This window comes from Chroicocephalus ridibundus, chromosome 4 (assembly GCF_963924245.1).
Source record: "Chroicocephalus ridibundus chromosome 4, bChrRid1.1, whole genome shotgun sequence".
In the NCBI taxonomy this organism is placed as follows: domain Eukaryota; kingdom Metazoa; phylum Chordata; class Aves; order Charadriiformes; family Laridae; genus Chroicocephalus; species Chroicocephalus ridibundus.
In genome coordinates this window covers 58,388,204-58,413,308 of record NC_086287.1, presented here as the reverse complement: position 1 = coordinate 58,413,308, position 25,105 = coordinate 58,388,204, and the positions used below count along the sequence as shown (strand labels likewise).

At 45.3% G+C, this 25,105-nt stretch overlaps 2 protein-coding genes across 4 annotated transcripts in view; both read right to left on the bottom strand.

Annotated features, from left to right (window-relative positions):
* Positions 1-8,045, bottom strand: part of EVL (Enah/Vasp-like) — a 161,957-nt gene extending 153,912 nt beyond the window's left edge. The window contains exon 1 of the mRNA XM_063332898.1: positions 7,751-8,045. Within this exon, the coding sequence (XP_063188968.1) occupies positions 7,751-7,755 (5 nt within the window). The 5' untranslated portion in view covers positions 7,756-8,045. The remainder of the gene's footprint in view (positions 1-7,750) is intronic.
* Positions 8,046-18,241: 10,196 nt separating this feature from the next.
* EML1 (EMAP like 1) overlaps positions 18,242-25,105 on the bottom strand; it is a 131,820-nt gene continuing 124,956 nt past the window's right edge. For all 3 annotated transcript variants that reach the window (XM_063332887.1, XM_063332885.1, XM_063332886.1), the window contains 2 exons: positions 20,552-20,682; positions 18,242-19,839 (listed from right to left, as the gene is read on the bottom strand). In XM_063332887.1, the coding sequence (XP_063188957.1) occupies positions 19,714-19,839; positions 20,552-20,682 (257 nt within the window). In that variant the 3' untranslated portion in view covers positions 18,242-19,713. The remainder of the gene's footprint in view (positions 19,840-20,551; positions 20,683-25,105) is intronic.

The following is a 25,105-nucleotide window of genomic DNA, read 5'->3' as shown; positions in this document are numbered from 1 at the left end:
TCTTAATTCCCCTTCAGGTAAGTATCGTCATCCTCCAGCAGATAAAGAAATGAAGCCAAAATGGTTGGAAGATTTAGCAGCCAGGGAAGCACAGTGTATCTGCACCGCGGAACTCACCACAATGACAGAGATGGGGCCTGAACAGCATCGCTGCAAAGCCAGACCCAAACCACGTCCTCCTCTCTGGAGCATCTACCCGTGCCTGTACCCGTGCCATACTACAATTCATGGTACTATACTAAGCCCAGTTACTCTACACAGCTTTTTGGTTTTGCCTTTTTTTTTTTCCCCACAGTAAATCACAGAAAAACATGTCTAACCATCCTGGCACCTATGTGAGGCTGAAGAGAGAGAGAAGAAAACTATAAGATCTCAAGTTGCAGGAATGACACCTACTGCCTGAGAAATGAATTGCTCACCTAAATGAGATCTGCACTCAACGGTGAGGGGCTTCCAGAGAACAAGCCAGCACAGGGACATGAGCCAGCAATGTGCGCTCGCAGCGCAGAAAACCAACCATATCCTGGGCTGCATCAAAAGCAGCATGGCCAGCAGGTCGAGGGAAGTGATTCTGCCCCTCTACTCCACTCTGGTGGGACCCCACCTGGAGTATTGCGTCCCGCTGTGGAGTCCCCAACATAAGAAGGACATGGACCTGTTGGAACGGGTCGAGAGGAGGGCCATGAAGATGATCAGAGGGCTGGAGCACCTCTGCTGTGAGGACAGGCTGAGGGAGTTGCCTGGAGAAGGGAAGGCTCCAGGAAGACCTTAACGCAGCCTTTCAGTACTTAGAGGGGGCTTATAAGAAAGATAGCAACTTTTTACTGGGACCTCTAGTGACAGGACAAGGGGCAATGGTTTTATACTGAAAGAGGGTAGGTTTAGATTAGACATAAGGAAGAAATTTTTCATGATGAGGGTGGTGAGAGACACTGGAACAGGTTGCCCAAAGAAGTTGTGGATGCCCCATTCCTGTAGATGTTCAAGGCCAGGTTGGATGGGACTTTGAGCAACTTGGTCTATTGGAAGGTGTCCCTGCCCATGGCGGGGGCAGGGCTGGACCAGATGATCCTTAAAAGGCCCCTTCTGACCCAAACCTTTCTGTGATTCATATCAAACAGGCCCAGCGTCACTGCTGGCTATAAGGGTGATCACATGAAAGCCTGGAGGGAATTCAGGCATGGGGGAGGTTTAGTGAGGTGAGGAAGGGCGTTGAATTCCTGTTCAACAGCACGTATAACTCAAGGGGAAAAACCTCTCCATCAGGAACCCAGGAGAATACCCTTTTTGCACTGGGAACACGGTAGTAGTTAGATGATGCTCATCCATACTACCAGCTGGGCTACACGGTTTGTAACACAAGCACTGGGGAGCCTGAGTAGGAGGGTCTGCAGTGGATAAGAGGAAGAGCAGGAGCAGCATCTCAGCAAAAGCCAAATTGTAATCTGCTGGAACAGCATTCTCTGGAGAAATGGTTTCATGAGCATTTCTGGCGGTGCCAGGAAGCACTGCCTGAACTTTTCCACCACCTGCCTGCTCCTACCCTATATACATACACCCTTGGTGTATAGAAAATGCAAATTTTCTTTTCTTCTGTCTTCGTACATAAAAACTTCATGATCCGGGTCACCCTACCAAATCACAAATGGCCAACTTGGCACAGCTGAGGGGAGCAGATATGAGAACTCGGAAGAAACATATCAATGAACACTGAAGTTGAAACAAATGTAAGGCTTGAATGCCTACATCAAGAAGGAAAATCAAAAGTTTCTGGCTGCCACACGTCTCTCCCGCTCCAGGACTGTGAAATATCCAGTGAAATGTAATGCTTCACTAGTTGTTGTGATGTTACGGAATGGCACTGTGGATAGTCAGAAACGTGAAGGAGGTTTCCAGTCACGAATTTTTGGTAAGGACTTGCCCAGTCTGTCTCCTCTGATTAATAAGAATAGATATTCTTAACGCTTTTATAACTCTCAAGTGAAGAATAGCTTTGGAAAGGCTGTCAATACCATGCTGAGTGTTTGCTCAACGCAAAAATGCAAAGTCTCATGGGAAGAAACATTCTGAAGCACTAAATACCCCAGAAATGAAAGAGAAAAAAAAAAAAAAAAGACCAAATTTAAACTGTTTTCAATTTCACTCAGTCACAACCCAGACTGAAACACACTTGGAGCGTTACTGGGTGCTGCGCACACCCACGAACACAGACCCATGACCAGGAGAACGTGACGGATGAACCATCCCGTCACTCCGCTTCCGACGGTGCAGGCTCTGAATGTCTCCGTTCACCCAGGGACTGGGAAACACCCCATCCTTACACCGCAAAGCTCCCCGCCAGCTAATCAGCCAGGAGCAAGGTGGATTAACCCAAGTAAGGCTGTGTGCTGCCTTACGCCCAGGGGGCCTCACGACAGCCTGTCTGGAGGTCTGGTGTCTTCTCCCCGGGCTGCATTACAGCCATAGTCTTGCAGGGAGGGGGGCTTTCCTGGTGCATGGCTCCCACGCGTCTTGGTGGAAGCTCTGAGCTGTAGCCGGGCGGCTTTCGGTCGCTGCCCCTCATTATGGCGCATCAGATCAAAAAGCAGATGAAACGGAAGTCTCGGGTAGGTGACTGCAGATGAAATCTGCCTCAGGGCGAACAACGGGGTGAGGCGAAGGAAGGGTGGCAGAGCTACTCCACCTTCCTCCCTGCTCCTGGGAAACCCAACCTAGGCACAGGGCTGAGAAAGAGGGGGGGAAGCACAGGGGATCCCTACTGTTCTGCAGTGGCTATGAAGAAAACAGAAAATATATCCCAAAACTCCCCATCCTCTTGTAGGAGCAATACTAATGTACGCTGGGACAGCCTTCACTGCTTATCTGCTGCAATGAAGGACAATACCAAACCATCAGCTAATGTTATTTTTTTTTAAAATGCAAATAGAAAGCGGATGAGATGATACTAAGATTCAGATTCAGCAAAGAAACCTGAAATATCTACGGTGACCTTCTCAGATACAGAAAATCAATAGCTCATTCAATTTATTTTATCTTAATTCTGTAATTATTAGGACTGAACATTAGTCACGATTCATTTTATTTTGGCAGCAGCTTTAGAAATCTTTTCTAAAGAGGTTCAATACTGCTCATCTTAGACAGCGCCCAGAACTGAGAGAAACTATGACGGACAGCAAGAAAAATAAGGAAAGAAGTCACAAAACTGCTAACCTGCAAGATACAGGAAATTATTGGAGCCTGAACTGTGTTTGCACTTTTGGGAAGATTTTGATGATTGAAGAGAGAATACTTAAAATACTTAAATACTTACAAAGAGAGAAGGACAGTACTGCCCAATGGAAGCATCTAACCGAGTACAAGGAAAGACTACGCAGACATCTTTAATCACAACACACTTCTAACGAACGGAGCCGTTCCGCGCTAGGACATCTGTTGTTTAACACGGCCGGAGCGATCCAGGAAAGGACAGAAGCGAGACGCCACACAAAGCCACAATACTGAGTTAAACACACCTGCACACCCTCACTTGAAAGACCACCTTCAGCCCCCACTACACCATTACACAAAAAATACAATCCAAAATATTCTGGAAAAGGGGGGAATGCACAAGACGATGTCTGGAAGTTTATGCATTATTTTAGAGAGGGGAAAATAAGTTTATTTTTTAAGTATAGAGAATAACAATTAGCGTGAAAGAGGCACAACCCGGCCTGGCTGTTCGCAGGTCCTGACCCACCATCGCTCGGTCCCCCATGAGCCACCACCTTTGCACGGCCACGGCTGCCCCGCTGCAACATTCCACGGAGGTCCAAAATTTGTTGCCAAAGGAGTTTGCCTGCAGCTAGACCTAAACTACCCCTCCAAAGGTCTTAGCGGAGCTTAACAAAAAGCCATTTTCTGTCAGCGGCAGAGTATCCGCGCTTAGACATCGCTGACGACGCTACGAGAGTCAAAGGGCTGGGTGTTTTCTCATGGAGCGACACCGGCAGAACTGCCTGGCACAGATGTGGCTCCAGGGGCCGCAAACTCGAACACGCCGAAAGGCAGGGTTGTAGAAGGTGGTGTGACAACTCCCAGCCGTCCCCCCGCCTCCCCTGCAACACCCAGGCACAGAGCAAGGAGTCCAAACATGGCAGGACAGAGCTTTCAAATTAAACAAAAAATTAGGTAAGTTACAGGCATATTGCTCCAGCTCAGAAATCAACCACTATGTGACAAGGTTAAAAGATGCTTTACAGACAACTTGATTTTATTACCCATCTCAGGGGATGCTGCTACTGTCCTGCGGGAGACAGTACACCGGGCTACACAGGCCACTAGTCCCATGAGGTCAATAATCCCAATTCTGACATTAAAAACACCAACAACACGTTCTCTCTGATTTGTTACAGATGCAAACAAAAAAGAAACAGTTAAGAAAAAGAAAACATAGAAAAAAAAACCACTGCATACCTGCAGCACCAGTTACCCTCCAAGCAAACTAAAAGCACTGGCAAAACTCTTGAGTTATCTCGTGAACTGCTTAATGAAGGGAAAACGTGGAAGACAATGAAATGCTCAATACATTGTGTTTATTGGAACAAATGTAAAGACTTTGCTTATGCCTGCAAACAAAAGGTTTAAGAAGAATGCCATATACACGCTTCTTGTTATTAAAACGGGTTTCTACTAGGAATACTCGGCTGTCTTTTTCTCAGGGTGTTGCTCCGTCCCTTTAAACCAGGGCTAAATACAACAGCTTTTTAGGATTTCCAGTTGGCAGCTACACAGGTGAGAACAGAAAGGTTGACTTGAGCAAGAGAACTCTACAAACGCTGAGGTGCTACGGGGCACCGTCTTCCCCAGTAACTTCAGCATTAAACTCCCTACCTCGCGTTTGATTAAAGCCTGCGTTACCGCAAGAGAGTAAGGACGGTTTTAAGCTGAATAATCCTGTTCAGAGGTTGTTTCCACCTCCGGATAATTCACTCTATGTTTGGTTTAGAATAAACAAAGTGCTTAAAGCGGGAGGCTTTCCCCTGCACCGCTGCCTCCGGACCGCGGCACGGAGAGAGACACCTCACCCTCCCCACAGTCGTGGCAAAGACAGAGGCAGGCACCCTTTTTTTCAGGGATACACCCAAAAGGCTATGAGCTGGGTTTTATTTTTAAGAACCGAGACCACCGAAACACAGATGCCTTATAAGCTACATCTGTGCCTAACAAATGTGAGGTTACACCTCTGTTGACAGAATGTACAAATCTTATTTTCATCTACAGCAGTATTCACAGACATTTTTCCCCAAATATGAGCTAATTCTGTTACTTCCAAAAATAAATGAGTATCCGCTGTAGAATAACCCCAACATTTGTTATACTCCAGCAATATTTTTATACACTAAGAAGTAATAACATCTCTGCACTTTATCATTTCCCACCCAGGAATCCTAATCCACTTTTGAGATAGAACACCTATTATAATCTTTTTTATTATATATCATGTTTTTTTTTATTATATATCATGCTTTATTACTAAGACCTGTGGTACACCCAGCCATCCACGCACTTTATACCTTACAAGTGAAGGCATAAAGAAATTATCAAAAAATGGAAACCATCGCATAAATGCAATTGTGCAAGGAACAGCACTGTAATCTTTTCACCACAAAAAGCAATATAAATAAAACATGCATGGCTAAGCAAATGTTTTAAGAAGGTTTTTATTAAATGAGCATATAGCCTGACAGGATCTTTTGGAATTCTATAGCCCATATTTATTAAAGAAGAATTGTTACTGAAAAAGGGTTTAGGTGATTTGCAGATATATATTTACTGACGGGTACAACCTATTCAGTAGTGACTGCATAAGCAAGGAAAAAAAAACCAGTAATGGAAAGCTTGAAAAACAGAAATTCATTCAAAAAAACCAAAACAAGCATGTCCGTTATAGTATAAAAGTGCTAATTACAAGAAAAGACTATTTTAAGTGTGATACACTCGCCAAGTGTCACACGAGGACAACGGAAAAGGGCAGCTGAGCAAGAAGCGCCCAGCAGCACATGCAGCCCCAGGTCGGGGGCTGCTCCCTCACCTAGACCAGGCACGGCCTGGCGCCAGGCGTCCAACCCAGAGAAGGACCCTGTCCATCATCCTCGAACGTGAGGACACGGGCAACTCCCGAAGTCCCTGTTGGAGTTAAACTGCTTTTTCCTCCCAAAAGCCCCTGCAGCTCCCTCCTCCTCTGAAAGCGCCCCCGGCTCTCCCGGTGGGGGTCACCTCAGGCGCACAACTCACACTCTGTGTGGGTCTCTCTCGTTCCCACTGCCTCTTCCAACCAAAAGCACAACCCTCAACTGCAGAAGTCCAAGTGAAGCAGGGTACCTCCAGGTGGGAGAAACTCAAAATTGTTCCAGCCTTCCACCTAGCCCGTGGTGCCTCCTCAGGGGGTGAAAGATGAGCTCATGAGTCAAAGTCAGCTCTCCTCCTTCATGGGGCAACAGCTCTGCCAACCGGGCTACAAACTGAATGGGAGGGAGCAAAGGAAAACTTCCCTCCCATCTGTTGTGTTTGATCTCCGGAATTCTCTGAGCAGCATGGTAACCAGACCAGGTGAGACTGATGGAGACACACCACTTGTGTGGAGACCAGAGGGGTCTAGGCCACCAGTCACTGACACTGCAGGCTCGTGTGCTTCCAGCCCACCCCAAGAACTTTATTTTAAGCAAATGAAAAAAACTAATGGTAAGATAAATGACTAAATAAATCCATAAATCCATGCAGCTCCAAGCCTTCGGCACATATGCTAATGTCAGGAGTAAATGTTAACTGTAAATGCAGGCGCAGGTTTTTAGACTTGCGCTGTATTTCCTAGGAGCAATGCCAGCCTTGCAATCCGGGGATCAGGCACCACAGAGAGGTATCTGCCTTCAAACTGTTATTTCTATTCTTAAGGTTTCCCAGAGCAGTTTTACCTTGCTAAAGATAATAATTAAGTGGAAAGAATCACTAGTATTAGAAGATGAATCAGAGGCTGGGTTGCTCCAAGATACTGACAGCTCAAGTGAACTCTTGAGTAAATGAGGAAAGAGGGAGATTTGGAAGAGCGTAAACCAAAACAAATAACATTTTTTCTTCCTTCCTTCCACTTATCTGGCTGCAGGAAATCTGTGAGTTTGTTGTTTTGGGTTTGTTTTTGTTTTTTTTCCTATTCACAATAGACAAACTGACCTCGGGAAAACTACCAGTTGGAGCCCCCAAGAGAGACTCCGGGAGATCCCGCACGACCTGTGCTGGATGCTGGGGAGCAATCACATCTCCACCCTCCCCCCGCCGCCCTCGCCCTTCCCGGGACCTGCCCCCCGCCAGCCCCGCACACCGTCCCGCCCGCCGGGCGCTCTCTGGCCGAGGCTCATCCCCGACCGTCCCCAGCGGGATTGCGAGGAAGCAGCAGCTTCCAAGCAGGATCCCCGGGGCCGCCCACGGCAGCACCCATTTCCAAGCCCTTTGTAACCGCCGCGATAATCTCTCGCATGGATTTAGGCGCTGACAGTCAAACGTGCCAAAAATGTCACCACCCACTCGCATTATCCATCCGGAGAAGGACTAGGAAGCGCCGCACTGCTTAACCTCCCCTCCGCCTTCCACCCGCACAGGAAATCCCCCCCCCACGGCGTGACACCACCGCGGGGGGAACCGCGGACACCCCCCCATCACCACCCCCACCCCCGCGCCTTTTCCGCCGTGCCCGGCGCTGCGCATCCCCCGCGCTCACCTCATCTTCCCGGCGGGGCGGCGGCGGCCCGGGACGGGGACGGGAGCGGGGAGGGCGGTGGTGGCGGCTGGGGATGGTGGTGGCGGTGGGGGGGGGGTGTGGGTGTCTCCGGTGGCGGCACCGCCGGTCCCCGCGGTGCTATCCGGGCAGCGCGGCGGCGGGCAGCCCCTCCGCCGGCCCGGCCATGTTGCCGGCTCCCGCCCGGCTGCGCTGCGTGTGTCTGTCTCTGTGTGTGTGTGTGTGTGTGTGGGCAGGACAAAGCGCTGCCGCCGCCCGCTCCGCTCCCACGCGCGGCGGGGCCGCCCCGCCCCGCGCAGACTCCGCGGAGGAGGGCGGAGGGGGGAGCCCGCAGGTGAGGCGGGGGCGGCGGAGCGGCCGCGCATCCTGCGCGGAACCCGCCCTCCGGCTCCTCGGGAACCGGTCGTGCCCCGTCCCCGAGCCGTCGCCGGCTGGAGCGCGGGCGGGCAGAAATTCCGTTTCCAGTTAATGCTGGAGGGGAGTTGTGCTTTCTGCCTGAACGGAGGGTGTCGAGAGGTGGGGGTCGGTCTCTTATCTCAGGTAACAGGCGATAAGACAAGAGGAAACGGCCGCAAGTTGTGCCAGGGGAGGTTTAGACTGGATATTAGGAAAGATTTCTGGGCCAAAAGGGTTCTCAAGCATCGCAACAGGCTGCCCAGAGGAGGGGGGGAATCACCATCCCTGGAGGTATTTAAAAGAGGGGTAGACATGGTGCTTAGCAATATGGTTTAGTGACGGGTTTTGTCAGTGTTAGGTTGATGGTTGGTCTTAATGATCTGAAAGGTCCCTTCCAGCCTAGGCAATTCAATGATTCATCTCTTCCCGCTTTCCCTAGACGGGTGTCCCTGTGAGCTCTCTTATCCTGCTGTCAGCCACGTTCATCCTCCACAACCACCTTCCCCACCTACCCCGGGGTGCCCTGGGCTGCCCCCCAGCCCTGCTGCTTCTCCCCATCCACCTCTCCTCCCCGCTCCATATCCCAGTCCTGGCCCTGGCCCTCTGCTCTCCTTCTAGCCACCTCCTGCCAGCCCGAACCCCCTGGTGATGACCTTCACCAGTGGGAACAGCTTCTTTGCGAATCCAGAGCCTGGAGCTTCTCCTGCCCCTCTCCGTATCTTTTTGCCTCCTCCCATGCATGACCCACTAATAAAAGATGATACTGAAAGTGGTATCGCCTGGATATCCTCAAGGATCTGACACGATGAGGGACCAAATACTGCAGTTGTTTCCCAGGTCTTTCACACATAGGTCGCCACAACTTCATTGGCGCTTCTCAAGAGTGAAGGCTCTTCAAACAGGGTCCATCTCCCACGGATCACTCCCAGTTCTGCATCATCTATTTTGGACACACAAAAGAAACCCGACAACCAGGAGATCTCACAGCAAGCAGTGAATTTCCAGGCAGCTCCCATGTGTGTGCACATTGTGTCTCCCTCCCTCCCTCCATGTGTCCGTGTCCTGATCAACACCACTCCCATCGCTTCCTGGGACCCACCTCCATCTGTGACGGGCGAAGGAGCTGCAGCCCCTCTCCCTGCGTGCAGAGGCGGTTTGGGGAAGCTGCAGAGATTCCAGGGGGAATTCCAGTGGGCTGCTGGGCGGCCCCTGCATCTGGAAAGCTGTGGCTGGTCTCCAGGGCACCTGCCCGTGGGGCAGAGCAAGCAGACTGCGGCACTGTGCTGGAGGCTACCAGGCATGGCACGGCACGGCACAGCCTGTGCAGGCGGCACGGAGCGAAGCAGTGGGGGCCATTTTTAATATAAATACTTACATTTGCATTTCCATTTCTCTGAAAAGTTAAGGTTTCCATATATTCCATATATTTCCATATATTCAAGGCAAAACAATGCTTATTTTTGCTGTAATAGTAGCCTATGCCACTAGAATAAATGTTGCAAAAAAACCAAGCCTGTAGATTTGATGCCCTATAGACCTCTTTCACCATGGGCTTGTCAACTGCAGCTCAATACGAAATAAAAACCATACTACAGCGAGAACAACAACAATAATATGATAGCAACAAAAGCTGTGGTGGAAGAAACGTGTATGCCTTTGATTCAGGGCCACGCTTGCTTCTTGGTAGCCCATACTTATCTGAGAATTGCTATATTCAATGATCATTAAGATGTTAAAAAACTAATTAGGGGGAGAGTTACTGAAGGGCCCGGGGGAGGGAGTTCCCACCCCTTCTGTGCCTCATTAGCACAGAGCCCAGCTCCTGCCGTCCCTGTCCCATACCAGGACCGTGCCACCCTCTTCCCGGGTCACCCCCCCAATTAATATAAGTTCACTTCAGACAGAGAAAGTCTTTCCAAAAGAAGCAGCTCCCTCTATTACTAATGGGCCTAATTTGTTTGAAACTAAAGCTTAAAAGTCCCTTCTTATAAGCAATTATCCTAAATTTCCTAGAAGGCACAATATACGTTGTTTGCATAAAGAAACAACTGTCAGACCATAGATCTGATACACCGTCTCCCCCGAGTGACAGTGGCTTGTAGAAACTCATCCATGTAATTTGCGATGGGGTTGCTGAAGGTAGCAAGCTCGTGAAGAAATAACAAGCAAAAATAAAACCTATTTTCTTATTACTATCATCTGACTAATCCTTCAGAGCGTGGGTCACTGACCAGCTCGTGCAACATATGGGAGACAGCATAAGGCAAGGAGGACGCTTATTAAACTAGAAAGTTTCATGGTAATTGTACTAGAACTTAAAACATGATTAAAAGAGCAAATCTGTACTCGAGTTCCTTGGTAATAATTTTTTTTTAAATGTAATTTCCTTAAGCTAGGTTTATAACAGGCACAAATCCAACAGGTAAAGAAATGTACGTAAATCACGGCGTGGTTAAGATATAAAGCCAAAGTAAGCAAAACCGACTTCTGCGACGACTTTTATCTGGGCACGTACGCTGTATGGCATAAAGGGGCACCCGGTGTTGCACAGAGACCCGTCCCGTTGAGTCTTCTCAAAGAGCTGAAGCTACAACCACCGTGTGGCCCAGCACTGACCCATCCAGCCCCCGGCAGCTGCAGGGCCGGGGGGTGGTTTCCACCACGTGGGGCTCTGCTCCCGCACTGCCTGCCGAGAAGAGGTGCCGTCCTTGGGCAAGTCGCAACACCTCACTGGCTATAAACTTGTGCAATGTCTACCCTCGCAAAGGGTTGGGAGGTTTAATTGCCTGGGAGGTGGTTTGAGAACTGATGCAGAAATGCAGAGTATGTGATGTTATTGGTCAATTATACTGGCTGTTTGACTTATTCTTATATAAAGAAGCAAGAGAGAAAAGGAGAAGTTGTTTTATGTGCTGTTACAGATGCCAATCTTGCTGTCCACGGACGGCACATGAATAGGAGAGCAGCGTTAAAAACCTTTGTTGTATCAGAATCCACGAGGCTTCTTCATCAACGTTCACGGGATCAGGTGCCCACCAGATCACTGTCTTGATTAAAAGACATGACAGAATCATGTAATAATTGTTTTGCTGAGACGAATCTTACATTATATTGCTATCAGAGCGATACGCCTTCTAAGAGACTTAAAGCTGTTCATTTGTATGAAGACATACATAATCTCAGCCTGTAGTCTTGTCAATTCAGATGTTCATTCCCCAGGGGGAAATCTTGGCCTGCCACGGATTTCTCCATCCTGGTGGCCTCGTTGGCCTGCCCGCTCCCCCTCACAGCTCTTCCTAATTGCAAATCCTCCTGCGTGGCCCAACAAAGAGCTGCACAAGAAAACTGCTGTTCCTTGGGTCACGTCTTTCCTGGCTGAGACCTCCTGCAAGGCAAGCCCTGATGGATCTGCCACCTCCGGGTCCTGCTGCAACAACTGCCTGGATTCAGAGATTTCATGTTACGAAGAGGAGGAAAAGAAGTAGGAGGAGGAGGAGAAGGAGGAGGATGCCCGTCTTAAACAGTCACACAGCCTGGGGCAACATCCTCTGTAAATATCCTCATATCAGGAGTTCAAGGTCATCCAGTTGTTTTTCTGGGTGAGTCAATGCCGTGTCCAGAGCTACACGCTGCCGCAGCAAGAGTCCCGTGGTGATTTTTTTCCCACTGAAATCGTCCAGCTCTGAGCTTTCCCTTGAAACTCCCAGGCTTTCCTGTGGGCTTGTCCACAAAAATACGCTCTTTTCAAAGAAAACAAATGTCCACAATTGTTTGTTTTACACACTTTTTTTTTTTTGGAACGCTTTTTCTAAGCATGAAGGATTTAGTCTTGTGAAAGCTGCCCTTGAGAGGAATTATACCAATTTATTATGCAATGTCCAGTAATACACATATGCATTTATTTCTAGAAAATTGTTCCTCAGATGGCAATGTGACTCCTAACTTGGCCAAAGCTGGAGGTGGGTTCCAGTTGTACGATTTCATGGACCCCTCACTGGGGCAGGGGGAACATGATTACCCAATTCAGGCACAAAGTGAGATCCAGAATTCCCGAAACTCAGAGGGGTTCAGTCCTGGATGTTTGGTTTTCACCCATCAGCATGCCCAGGTACTCGGCCACTTAAACATTCCCTGTGGTCTTCGCCACCGTTTGACAAAGGTCTAGGTCCCATCTCTGGTTTGTTATGGCAGCCCAAAAGACAGCCTCTGCAACTGGAGAGTCCCCAAAAGCCACATTTCTTTAGCAAGGCTTCACCCCGTCTCAGGGTGAGGGAAGGAGGAAAGAACGAGAAGAGGCTGGAACAAAGGATCAAGTGGCAAAAGACTCTGGCAGGAGCTGAAGGGAATAAGGGAAGGGAGAGCAGAGAAAAAAAGAGGGAAATACAGAGGTTTGGGTTGTTTTGGTTTTTTTGAACTAGAAAAGGAGAGAAAAGGAAATTAGATGAAAAGAGCAGAAATGAGGGAAAAGTGAAGAAGGGAAAGAAGACTGAAGGGGAGGTGGTATAGGAAAAGGCAAAGAATAAGTAGGAAAGAACACACTGTTGATACAGTTTAGTTCTGCTTTATTATTCTTCCCCCAGTGAAGATGGGAGCCAAGGAAAGGAAGGGCCCGGTTGCGCTCTCAGGCCAGCGGTGGGGGATACTCAATACCTTCTCTCGGAAAGGGAGGAGCCCACCGGCACTTTTATTTTTCCCGTTAGCCCCGGGGAGAGCGGGGTTTCCAGTCCCTCGGAAAGCCAGAGCAGGAAGCCGCAGCGGGGAGGAGCTCCGCTTTGCAGGCAGGGCCCTGGGGACCTGTTTTGGTCTTATCTGTTCGAGGCCACTGGTGACTTTTTTCCTTCACAACTTTTACGGGCAGCTTAAGGAGAAGACACCAGTAAGCCACAGGCGCCTAGGCGTCCGACGTGCAAAACCCCAGCCAGGGAGGGTGCTTCCAAAGACCACGCACCCGCCTGCACTACTCAGGGTAACAGTGGTCCAGCAGCGTCCCCAGAGCATCCCCAGAGATGCGCTTCCATGCTAGGGTGAGGGCAGAAGGGCAGGAATGGGAAACAGAAACACACCCAACAATTCCAGTTTTCCTTTTAACAAGTAACTCTGGCTTCTTTGAGGAAATATAGCCTCAGCTTACGGTTTAGCCCCATCCGAGCATTTCCAAAGCCTGTGTTTGATACGGCATATCCCTCATGGGGGGTAACACAGTGGCCTTGGAGGACAGTCTGCATCTTTGCTGTCTCTTGCAGAGACGGCTGTACTGAGCCAGGCAAAGAGCTGCTTCATTTTCTTCATTTTATCATCATTAAAATCCCCATGTGATCTCAATATTGTTTGGGCTCGAGCTTTTTAGAAAAAGGCCAGGCTTGTCATGCCCGGGTACCAAAAGCAGCAGCGTCCTCACCCAAAACTAGTAGGAAAACTCTGGGCCCAGAGGCGATGCTGCGCTCGTGAAGCCCGAGACAGCCGGGACTCTCCAGGCTGCTGAACTGCGTGTGGCCGGATTTTCTGCTGAACAGGAGCTTGTGCATACGGGAAATGCCAGAGGGCTTTTCACTTAAACTGAGCCTCCTGTCAGCTCGCTCTCCGGCTGTTCAAGCCCTAGACAGAGACTCTCAGAGCTCCGCTTCTGCTCTTTTTAGGTGCTGTAAGGAAGCCAAAACGCTCGAACCTCTGGCATAACGACATCCCCTGCGGTTACACGCTGATGTCATAAATTCGGAATTATGATGTCAATGAAGGCTGCTGAAAAGGAGAAGCTGGGCAGGAAGGAAGGAGCCCGAAAATGTTGACATTTATCTTAATGAGAAACTGAATCCAGGACGAACAGCCGAGGCAAATGGTTTTGTAGAGAGAGGCGTTCTCTTCAGGCTGCCTCAAGCAGACAGTTCCCTCTTCAGCACGTCGCCGCCGTGCAAGGGCAACGCGAGGCAACAACAAACCGCGATAATCTAACGTGGCTGCAGAACTCATCCAGCCTCTTTTAAGTTTTGCTTTCTAACCATAATGACTGAACAGCCTGAGGCGGATTTCTTTAGCCTACAACGCGGCATCTGGAACAAACGTAGCTCGCGTAGCGCTGATAGCCAGAACCAGCTGAATTTTCTTCCCGCTGGCACATTTATTCTAGGTAATTCCACAGGTCGGATTTTAAAAATGTTCATCTCTCAGAAGCTCCTGCTAAAAACCCATTCGCTCGCATGGAGACCCAGAAAAAAGGTCGCCAGTCTCATAGTTATAACCCCAGCACCTCGACTAGACCCAAAGAGGCAGCCTTTAAGGGACAGTTATGTCCACTACAAATGAATGGAAATGTCTAAATTAATTTAATGTAGTTTGTAGATAGCCAAAAGATGGTAAAACCAAACCTGTGCTAAGTTGGGGCTGCAGAGCTGGTGGGGAGGAACCACTTTCCATGGGGTCCAGGACCTCAAGCCTTCATAAAACCAGCCAAAACACGAGGTCCGAAGAAGTGCCCGCAGAGTCTGCTGACACCAACAGCGCTGCGGCTCTGTCAAAAGGAGGCATCTTCTTACACTTCCCCATTTGGCAGGAGACCAAGGAGAACCCACAACGCTGTGAAACATCCCCATTGACAAAGGTGCCCTGAGTGGCTTGCACAGATGAGCCCGTGGGTATCACCACTGACACGAACAAGGTCTACCAAAATAGCGCTAGATGACAGCTTTGGTTGAGCTGCCAGCGATACCGCCGTGTAAATTATCCCTTAGCCCTCTACAATTATTTAATGAATTCAGGGGGCAAAGTTGTTCCATTAAGAAAAATTAAATTGCTGTAGAACCACGTGACTAAGGAGAAACATAAATCTCTCCCAGCAAGAGCGTGAACCGCTGATGTACTCGCTCATCCAGGAGCAGACGCACCAGGGTGCCGCTCTGTCCTTCCCCTCAGGACTCGGTTCCTCATCCCCCATCTTTTGGTCTAGGAGATGCTGCGGCTTGGGACATCTCTTCTGAAGGGCATCTGCTGGGGTCAGAGCGGCGCAGCAGCGACCCGACCGCTCCAGTGCCACTACAAATCCCGGCCAGCAATGGAAGGAAAAGATTTCTGTTTAGGTTTCTCGTTAAGTCTGTTCTTTTCACTAGTAATTAAAGTGACATTTTCCCTGCCATCTGTAGGATTTTGGAGGCTGCAATCGAGTGATTTGTCAACAGCCCTAGTTCCAGGGATGGAGGAGAAAACACACCAAAAAGACCACCTGCCTCTCTGCGCAGAACCTGGAGAAACCAGAAACGCCAACCCTTGCAAAAAAGGGTCTGTTTTTCCCTGCAGGCCCTTGTCACAGGAATAATTCCAAAGGGAAGTAATATCCTCTAATATTAATTCTTTTGAAGAATACATTTCATCCGAACATTTCACACAGGAAATATGACCTTGTATTAATTAACCTTGTATTAATTAGAAGAGTAAAAAAATCCATTTTAACAAAATTGTTTGCCTCATGAGAAGATTTTTTTAATAATTTGAAATGGTGGGGCTTTTTAAATTCAATAGCATTTTAAAACTCTTGACTTTCTCTTACATTTATCTCCTGTCTCCACTATTTTTTTTGGTTGTTTTTTTTTTAACTTTGGTGTTTGTTTTCTTTTAATACAGCGACTGATTTTTGTAGAGCTCATCTGTTGGAAATCGTTAATACCTGCCAGGTTTCAACAAGCTGTTAAAACCGCGCACTACCAAAAGTATCTACGTAATAACGATCTTTCAGGTAGTAATTCAAGTAGTACATACAGAATTAAGTTGAAAAAGGCTGTAGTTTTGATATACAGACACAGTACCTTTAGCATTAAGTTGGAAAAGGCTGTAGTTTTGATATAATACGAATATGTGTCCATTAGGAGTAAAATAAATATATGAAAACAGGCAGAAGAGGTTAAAAAAAATCACAAAAAGCCTCTACTTGAAAATGGGCAATGATCCTAAAAAACGGATTGAGTCTGCGCTTGTTTTATAAGCATACAGAAGAGGGAGGAAAAAGTCTTTTGAAAGCATATGTATGGTTTTCTGAATTTTCTGAATAATAGAAGACTTAGAGAATAGATATTATCAACTTCAGTAGCTAATCACTTTGAATATCCTGACACAGAAGCATTACCCGAATGTCCATGCTCATAATTCTGGCTAAATATGATGGTCGTACTGTTGTAGCGAGTGTAGGATCCCCAAATCCCATTGCTAAATGCCATACATCAACAGAGAAACAGAGAAAAAAAAATCCCTACCGGAAAAATATTCTAAAATCTAAGTACGTGATATATATTGCAGGGCTGCGCACAGCCAAAGGGAGGACACTCGAGGAACAACGACAGGGTGGCGATGGCCTCGGTACACTCATAGAAGGAAGGCGCGATGGCAGGGAGGAAGGGGCTGGAAGCTGTCACTGTTATTCGTAAGTGCAAGGCAAAGAAGCAGCGTGGTTACAGGTCCAGTAAGAAAGCAGAAAATCGGCCCCAAAAAGATGAGAGAGGTAGACTGTCCGCTGCAGACAGAGTACCAGGTGAAGGAATCAGGTGTAAGAGTCCTGGGTGCTGCTGAGGGAATGAAATATGAAAAGTTCAGGCATAATTCTTTCTTTTTTTTTTTTCTTTTTCTCTCTTAAAGCAAAAAAAAAGGAGTCCTGAGAAAACAAACATATACAAGAACCAAGGAACAAGGGTGGAAGTGAGGAGAGCTGAAGGTTATATATAACAATGGCAAAATTGTGTAGAATTTCCTGGATAAAGAAAGAAGAATCACTTTAACAGTCGTCAAACGGATATTTGGCTCAAGACGTTACCCAGGACTTGCCAATTCAGCTAATACGTTTATCGGGTTTTCATAGAGGAACAAAGACACATTTAACAGCAAAAGTTAGAAACAGCGGAGCAGCAGAGGCACAGATGGGATGGGATTGTTGAAAATCCCCTTTGATCAGTAACCCTAGGGATAAACTTGCAGGATTCCTCCTCTATTACTAGTAAGGGATAATAGTTTAAAATGAAGAAAGGGATCACAAATACATTATTACACCCCAAGAGTAGCACCGTGGGAAAAGGATGAAAATGAGCCAACTCAATTTGCAGCTCTTGTTTTCTCTCTTGCAAGTAATGACAAACCACCTACAATTCTGAAAGGAGAAACCTGAAAGCACCCCATCTGCAAAAGCAAAAAAAAAAAAAAAAAAAAATTAATAAACAGAAGGTATCATGGCATAATCTACCAACTATCCAGACAAGACGGGAACCTGTCACTTGTGTATTACTACCTCTTGGCACTGGATTAACCCTGGAAAGAGTAAGGATATTATGCTTTAGTTTTACTAAACTAAACACTTCAAGCAGAGGGAGATTTACACCACCATCAAAAGAAGTTGTTCCAGTGCTCCTCTCTCCATTTATTTCCTTCTCCACACATTGTTCCTTCCCTTGTACAAGCTCAGTACAAGCACAGTGCATCAGATAAAGAAACCGAGGAAAAGGGGTTTTTGGTTTGCAGTTGTTTGCATGCTTGGCCTTCCCCCCACCACCCCCCTTTTCCCCCGAATTGATTTTAACCTGGTTCCATCTCCCAGCTGGGTGCTCCCTATGGCCACAATAGCTCTTGTGCTGCTGCAGGGGATGGGAATAAGCAGCTGGGGGCAAAACCTCCTCCTTCAGAGACAGTGCTGGATGACAGCAGGTTAAAGTGACTCTGAAACCCTGGTTTTCAAAAGTCCTGCCTTGAGGGCAAGTCCCTAACACAGAGAAATTGCTCTTGCCATGAGCATAACCCTGTGCAGTGGAATGACACTCCTCCACCCGCCGAGTGCTCAGAACCAAGGGACGCTGTAGGTGAAATCATGTGGCGCGTCCTTCTTCCTTGCCGGGAAGCTGGAGTTTCACTCCCTGGGTGTGCATTAGGGATCACATTCCCAGGGTCATGCTCATGCATGAAATTATGTACCCCAAAAACTAGATTTTATTCCCAGATGTTTTCAAATGCAGCTCTAATTGAGAAATCACAAATGCGTGTCATCAAGTAAAAGCCTGTCTCTTCTATAAGTATTTCACATTGAAACAAAGATATTTTACTAAACAGGAAGAATGCATTGAAAATTCACTTTAATACGTGTTTATTGGTGTCCTGCACTTTCAGTGTAGGAGGTTGGAGATGTAATAAAAAAGTTTGAAAATTTATTGATTCCATTTCATTTAAATCACTCTAAACAACCAGTGCTTTAGAGTTCAGAGAATTAATGTTTACCGTCCATTACAAGCAAAATTTTAATATTACCTTTTTCGAGTCTGCTTAGAACTCCTCTCTTTTAAAATTCTTCAGATACATTCCTCAAAGTAAACAATACATTTCAATCTGTGTCACAATCAACATCGATAAGGCCTTCTTAACCATTTTATACCACCTCCACTACTACTTCATTGCAAAACACAATCTTATTTCATACTATAAATATCCATCCATGCACAAAACACAGGGGCCAGAAGTTACACATTAATATCTCATGTAGGCTTCCAAGACTTCCTTTACCCTCTGCAGGTTTATGGTACACTTAAAAAGATATCTTTAGACTTGGTCTACTTGGTCTTAAAATACAAATATACAATATCCATAAGCATAAAAAAGTAAAGCTAGATTGCCTTACCATTTGTTATGAACTGCTAAAATCTTATACATGTACAATATAGCATCATGCTGATTAATATACATATTAGTTAAATATATCAACCAATAATGGGGATGTGGCCAAGCTTTTTTTTGTTTTGTTTTCAAAAAGAAATTGTTCATACACAAGTAAAAAGATTTTGAACTTAAACTCACATGGAATACATGAACCACACAGACATCTGTAAACCCTGCTGAGATATTCAGGCCAAACCGGGGCGTAAGCTGCTGATTCACTTGAAAGGGAACACAACTTCCCCACGGGTGATACCCAAGGCGTGCTATTCCCAAGAGAATGCGCATTTACCAGCATTCACATTTTCAGGTCTAGAACGCTAATTTTTGCATCTTCCATCTCGGTTGATACTTTTTGCATCTATTCATCATCCTCCATCAGAAACAATTCGGTACCTTGACATTGTCATAGATTTTTCTAAACAAGTAGATACAAAGTGTAGATAGTGAAACAAATAAGCACATATATACAGTCTTTGAAAGGCATTTTTGTGACCAGTTTAGCAGTGTTTATAGAAAACATTTAAGATAAGATAGTCACATTCTGCTGATACCACTGTATTGCAAACTGTCAAGCCACGTTTCTTAGATTAAACTTGTACTGCATTGTATATTGTACAACAGGAGAGAAAACGATCATTCTTAAGGTGTGACACAATGAAAAAAAAAAAAAAAAACAAACCAACACTAGACTGAGTAAGGTAACCAGCACAGGGCTTAATTTTCCTGAGGTTTGTAAGAATTTTTTAAACAAAAAAAAAAAAATAAATCACAGTGACCAGGCTAAACTGCAAACATACTGTTAAGTTTTAAACATGCAGTTTGTTCGTAAGTTCTATGCACGGTCGACTCAACTGTGTTTGTTCACACTCATGTGTCCTTTAAATGACTCGCCATTGCATAATACTTGTATCTTTTCCGCCTGTGGAGATGAGATGGGTGTCTTCACAGAGAAAATCTACGTTAGTTACATGACTACTATGTCCACCGTAGACATGGCTTGGAGCCTAGAAAACACCATATTAGTGAGAATATAAACTGTCATAAAAACATATCGTTATAACATAACACTCTCAGAATCACAGACTGGCAAGGGTTGGAAGGGCCCTCTGGAGATCATTCAGTCCAACCCCCTGCCAGAGCAGGATCACCCAGAGCAGGCTGCACAGGAACGCGTCCAGGAGGGCTTTGAATGTCTCCAGAGACGGAGACTCCACCACCTCTCTGGGCAGCCTGTGCCAGGGCTCTGCCACCCTCAAAGGAAAGAAGTTCCTCCTCATGTTGAAGTGGAACTTCCTATGCTCGAGTTTGTGCCCGTTACCTCTTGTCCTGTCACTGGGCACCACTGAAAAGAGCCTGGCCCCATTCTCCTGACACCCACCCTTTCAGTATTTATAAGTGTTGATAAGGTCCCCCCTCAGTCGTCTTTTTTCCAGACTGAAAAGACCCAAATCCTTCAGCCTCTCTTCATAAGAGAGGTGTTCCAGTCCCCTAATCATACAACAACAAAACCAAGGCATCACATCATTCTCTTAAAGTGATTTAATACTAAATTAAATTTTAAATTTAACTGTAGTCTCAATCAACCTTAAGTAAATCCCTTAGACACATGTATACTCCCATTCTTCCTTTTTTGTTGCGGGTTTTTTTTGTGCATAGGAAAACAACATTTAATGCAGTTGTGCAAGTACAAGAGTAAATGTTTTCGAAATACCTTACCCTAAACTGTGAACATGGATACGAGAAGAGATGTACTTTGCCAAAATCATCCCCTGTTGATAGCAGTTTTCTCCCATGTGATCGACAGACAGCGTTGATATCTGTTCCATCTGAACCTTCAGGCCATACACCTGAAACACAGAGGGACTAATTAAAGGTTTTTATAATGGAAATAAGTGTGACAGCTTAAGGGTTGGGTTTTTTTTTAAATATTAATAAAGGATTACTTGTTTTTAAAAAAAAAAAAGAAAAACAATAAAACTAACTGCAGCTGAGTCAGTATGTGTACTTCAGTAGCAGCAAAAGACCAGATCCTCATAGGAAATCAAGCACATAAACAAATACTTTATTTCCTCTAGTCAGCAAAGTGCTTTTTACTTTGAAAAAAAGAATTTTGATGAAGTATGGTCATGTGTCAGAGCCTAAAAGAATTTTCATATGGTTATGTAGAAAAATGACAGGTACTGCTTTTATTTTCCCTTCTGCTTATGTATGAGCTAACATAGTTTCCTCGTGCTGCTGTAGTCTAAAAAACTACCTACGTATGAGTCAACGTACTTTCTTCATATTGCTAAAGTCTAAAACTTATGCAACAAGAAATAATATAAAATGTTATTTATTAAATATATCTCAAAAAAATTGAACCTACTATAATTTTTAAAAATATTTTTGTTTTACTGTAAGTAATTCTTCTCCTTCCTCACATACTCTGCTCCTTGCTGTTCTTGCACGAAGTGGTGTTCTAAAATTAAACCGTAGGCCCATTGATGCAAGGACCAAATCTCTGCACCACATCTTTAAGGCCTCTGAATACTTGCCTGTAATAAATTGTAATTATACTAAAACCCAACCAGTTATTGAAATTTCTTTTTTTTTTTTTGTATGCAGTACTGTGGTGTTTCTTGGTTTTTTGTTTTTGGTTTTTTTAGGAATTTCAGATTTTATCTAATCCCTACTCAACAGAAATGATATCTAACTTTCAAAGGCCACGGATGTAATCAGTTATAATGTGTGTTCCGCCATTATGGTTTGGCAAAACAAAGCGTTTGTGAACACGTAGAATGAAAAGACACAGAAACGCTGTCTTAAATAACTGCTTTGACAAAAAGTAGGCTGTGTGAACGTCAAATGCTAGCTGAAAAGAGGCCGGAATCTTCTCAAAAGGTCACTATGACAAGCTGGAGATAACCCCTAAAGAAAATGGTTTAAGGAACAAGACTGCCATTTTGAAATGGGGAAAGCATCATATCAGGTTTTTTCCTGGAGACTCTGTGCTCTTTCAAAATTTATTGCAGTGCCTCACTGCCAGTTTTTCAGAATGTGTAAACTGAATCCCCTTTGCTGAACAATTAGTCCTTTTTTTTTTTTTTTTCCCATCCTCTGCAGACATGGAAAGAGACCATTTCCTTTCTCTCATTTGAAGATTGATGCCATGCTTTTTTCCTCCTCCTCTTCTCTGAAATTCATTCATTACATCTCCCAGAGCAATATTTAGATGTATAATTATTCTTACTCATCAGCACTTTATCTGTTGGTCCAACGCGCAAAAACCAGAAGCAGCTACTCCAGCTGTGACTGAAGCAGATACTGATAAATGGATGATTACTTCACATTTTGGATGGCATCCTTTTCATTATACATCCCACTAATGCTTCTGCCTTCCTACAACAGCACAATGGTGTTGACTCACGTTCACTTTTTATACAAGAGGAATCTGATCCGTGCAGATCTGCTCTCTCGCCTGCTGTCCTCCGTTCTGTATTTGGATAACTGGGTTCTGCTGTCCAGGAGTGTAATCTCCTATTTGTCTCTACTGAATTGCCTCCTTTTTTCATACCTTTCCTGTATTTCTCAAGACAACTTGCTAATCCTGCAGCTCTTTTATCATCCGTGCCATTAATAAATATATTCAAACATAATATTCAGTGTATAGTCTTCTGGTCAGTGTTGGACCCGACCAGTCTGAGCTCTGCTTTGCGTGCAATGCTGTCAGGCTTGACAGCATTTATTCTGTTCCTGTCCCACACCTCAAGTACTAAGTTTTCCAAAACGGGACATGTGATAACAAACTGATGCCTTGGTTGTGCATCCAGCAGAACACAGCTCTTGCAAGAACATACAGACCACTGAGTGTTTTAAAGTCTTTAGTTCTTCACATTTACATGTGTTCGTATCGCTGAAACGTCCTCCCTTGAACACGCTTCTTTATACGCTGTTGATTTTCAGTTGAATTATCTGTAAACATTTTCAGGCTGACTAACCTGTTCCCATGCTTGAAGACAGGCGTTCAACAGATCAAGGTTCATTTTCCCCCCTGCACCGGTTATGCTGACCTGCGAGTGCTATGCATATGATTTGTGATTTTTTTAGTAGTTCTACTAGAGTGAGAAAAAAACTACCCCTAGTTTCAGTCAGCCAGCAGCTACTGAAAAATCAATATACTAGAAGCCTCACGTCCTTGATGATGCGATTGCTTCTCCTATGTCCAGTGGGGCAATCCCGGCAAGCATTTGAAGACTGTTCACACTGGCTGCTCTGAGGCCCCAAAGTACTGAATAGTAGAGTGACTGCCAACATTACCGGACTGGTTTCCAATTTATAATTTATGAGCTTCTTCAATTTATTATTCTAGCCACTAACTTTGCACTTTATCCTCTCCATATGAAGGCAAATATATGACTCTGCAGATACTGCATTCATTCTTCTCCATTTTTCCAGTACTTTGCCTGTTCTCTGTGAGGTCCTGAAAATAATTCCTAATGGACTCGAGATGATGCTAACCAGTTGTTTTTACAGATACAACAAGGTTCATCATGCTCAGATACTTTGAAAATGTCTGACTTCTAACTACTTTCTAATCTACTCCTTCGCTGCTGAAAGCAGAGGTCTTACCCTTTCATAACTGGCCATCAGACTGTAGTAAGTCTTCTAATAACGACATATTAAAAGAGAAAAAAAGTGTTGAGTTTTTTTAACCCTTCAGCCTTAGAAGTGTCATCTCTCCTCTCCATGTAGAAGACCAATATTGTCGTTGACCCTTTCTGTACTTGTCACAAGTATGCATCTATGTTTAGGCTTTGTTTATGCGTCTCCTTGGTCCTCCAACAGCTTCTACTTTCTGCATTCCGCTTCCTTGTAGGACAGGTCAACAACAGTTTAACCGAATCGGTGTCTTGCTGCCAGTCCTATTTTTCCTGTGGGCTGGCAGAGTTTATGCCCTTCACACCGTCTAAGGAACTATCACATCTCACTTTTTCTCTAACTTCAGATCTTCCCTAACAGGGCTTTGGACTTTTGCAGTTTGCCTCCCTGAAGTCCATCATTTTCATTTCATTGCTCTTTTTCCTTCTTATACTAAGGAGCACACCTCCCTAATCCCACTGTCATTCCTACACAAGATGCATTCACATGCTCAGTAAATTCTTTCCAACTCCCCAGAATCAAATCTGGAAGAAACTCCCCTCCAGGCGCTTATCTATTTCCTGTATCAAGAGTTTTGAGATCTTACTGGTTAGCCACTGGATTGCAGTTCCTTTCCCAAAAGGCACTGGAATAGTTAAAATCTCACATCCTCAGCAATTCCCGTGGTTTGCCTGATTCTGGTAACTATCAAAAAAATTCCATTCATTTGATCTTTCTGGAAGGATGGGCAACAGCATAACCCTGGCACCATTAATGTTCTTTTTTTCACCTATAATTAGTAAGCATTATCTTTGTAACTTCCCAGTCTGAACCTAACTGTATAGCTACGAATCCTCGGTACATATGGCACCATGTTCTCTCCTTGTGCATTGCATATCCTTCCCGAGTAAGTTATATTCTTTTACTTTAAAATTCCATTCATTTGACGACCATCCTCACAACCTCTACGACATTACTACAACGAGCAGCTACTTTTATTTATTCCTCATTCTTGTTGCTTTAGCTTACAATAAACCAGTTCAGCATGGAGGACTGTAAGTATAAAAATGTATATGCATTTTCCACAAGTTCCCCATTGGGCCAGTAGATCATTTGGTTCCTCAGTCTGGCTCCAAAAGCTGATCTGCTGCAAGAGGGGAAAAAAAAACCCTCTCAGGTGTGACAATCCTCTCCTATGACTCTCTATGCACCAAAGGTAGCCCCATATTCTAATAGCACTATACTTTGCATGAATCCAAATTATAAAGTAAAGAATACTCACTTAAAGTATTTCTCATCTCAGAATATCTGACCCTGTGACGCTAAATGCAAAGACTTTGTAGCTCTGTAACTGTGTGCCGGGCATACTCAAATCCCAGGAATATCTTAATAGTTCTATGAGGGCCTCCATCCCTCATATGAGAAACACATTATCTCAGCCAGTCTTCTAGGATTTCCTCCTTTTACTAAATCTGCACGTTGTAGTGATACCCAAGCACTGCTTGTCAGTTAAACTGTACAAACTTTGAATGTGTCTTCCCAGCATATTGCTACTGCCATCCCATCTTTAGGCTCTAAAAGCATGTCCTTTCTGGCCGCCTTCAAACACATCACTTCTACTTGAAACATGAGTGAAAAATCTTCCTTGTTTAC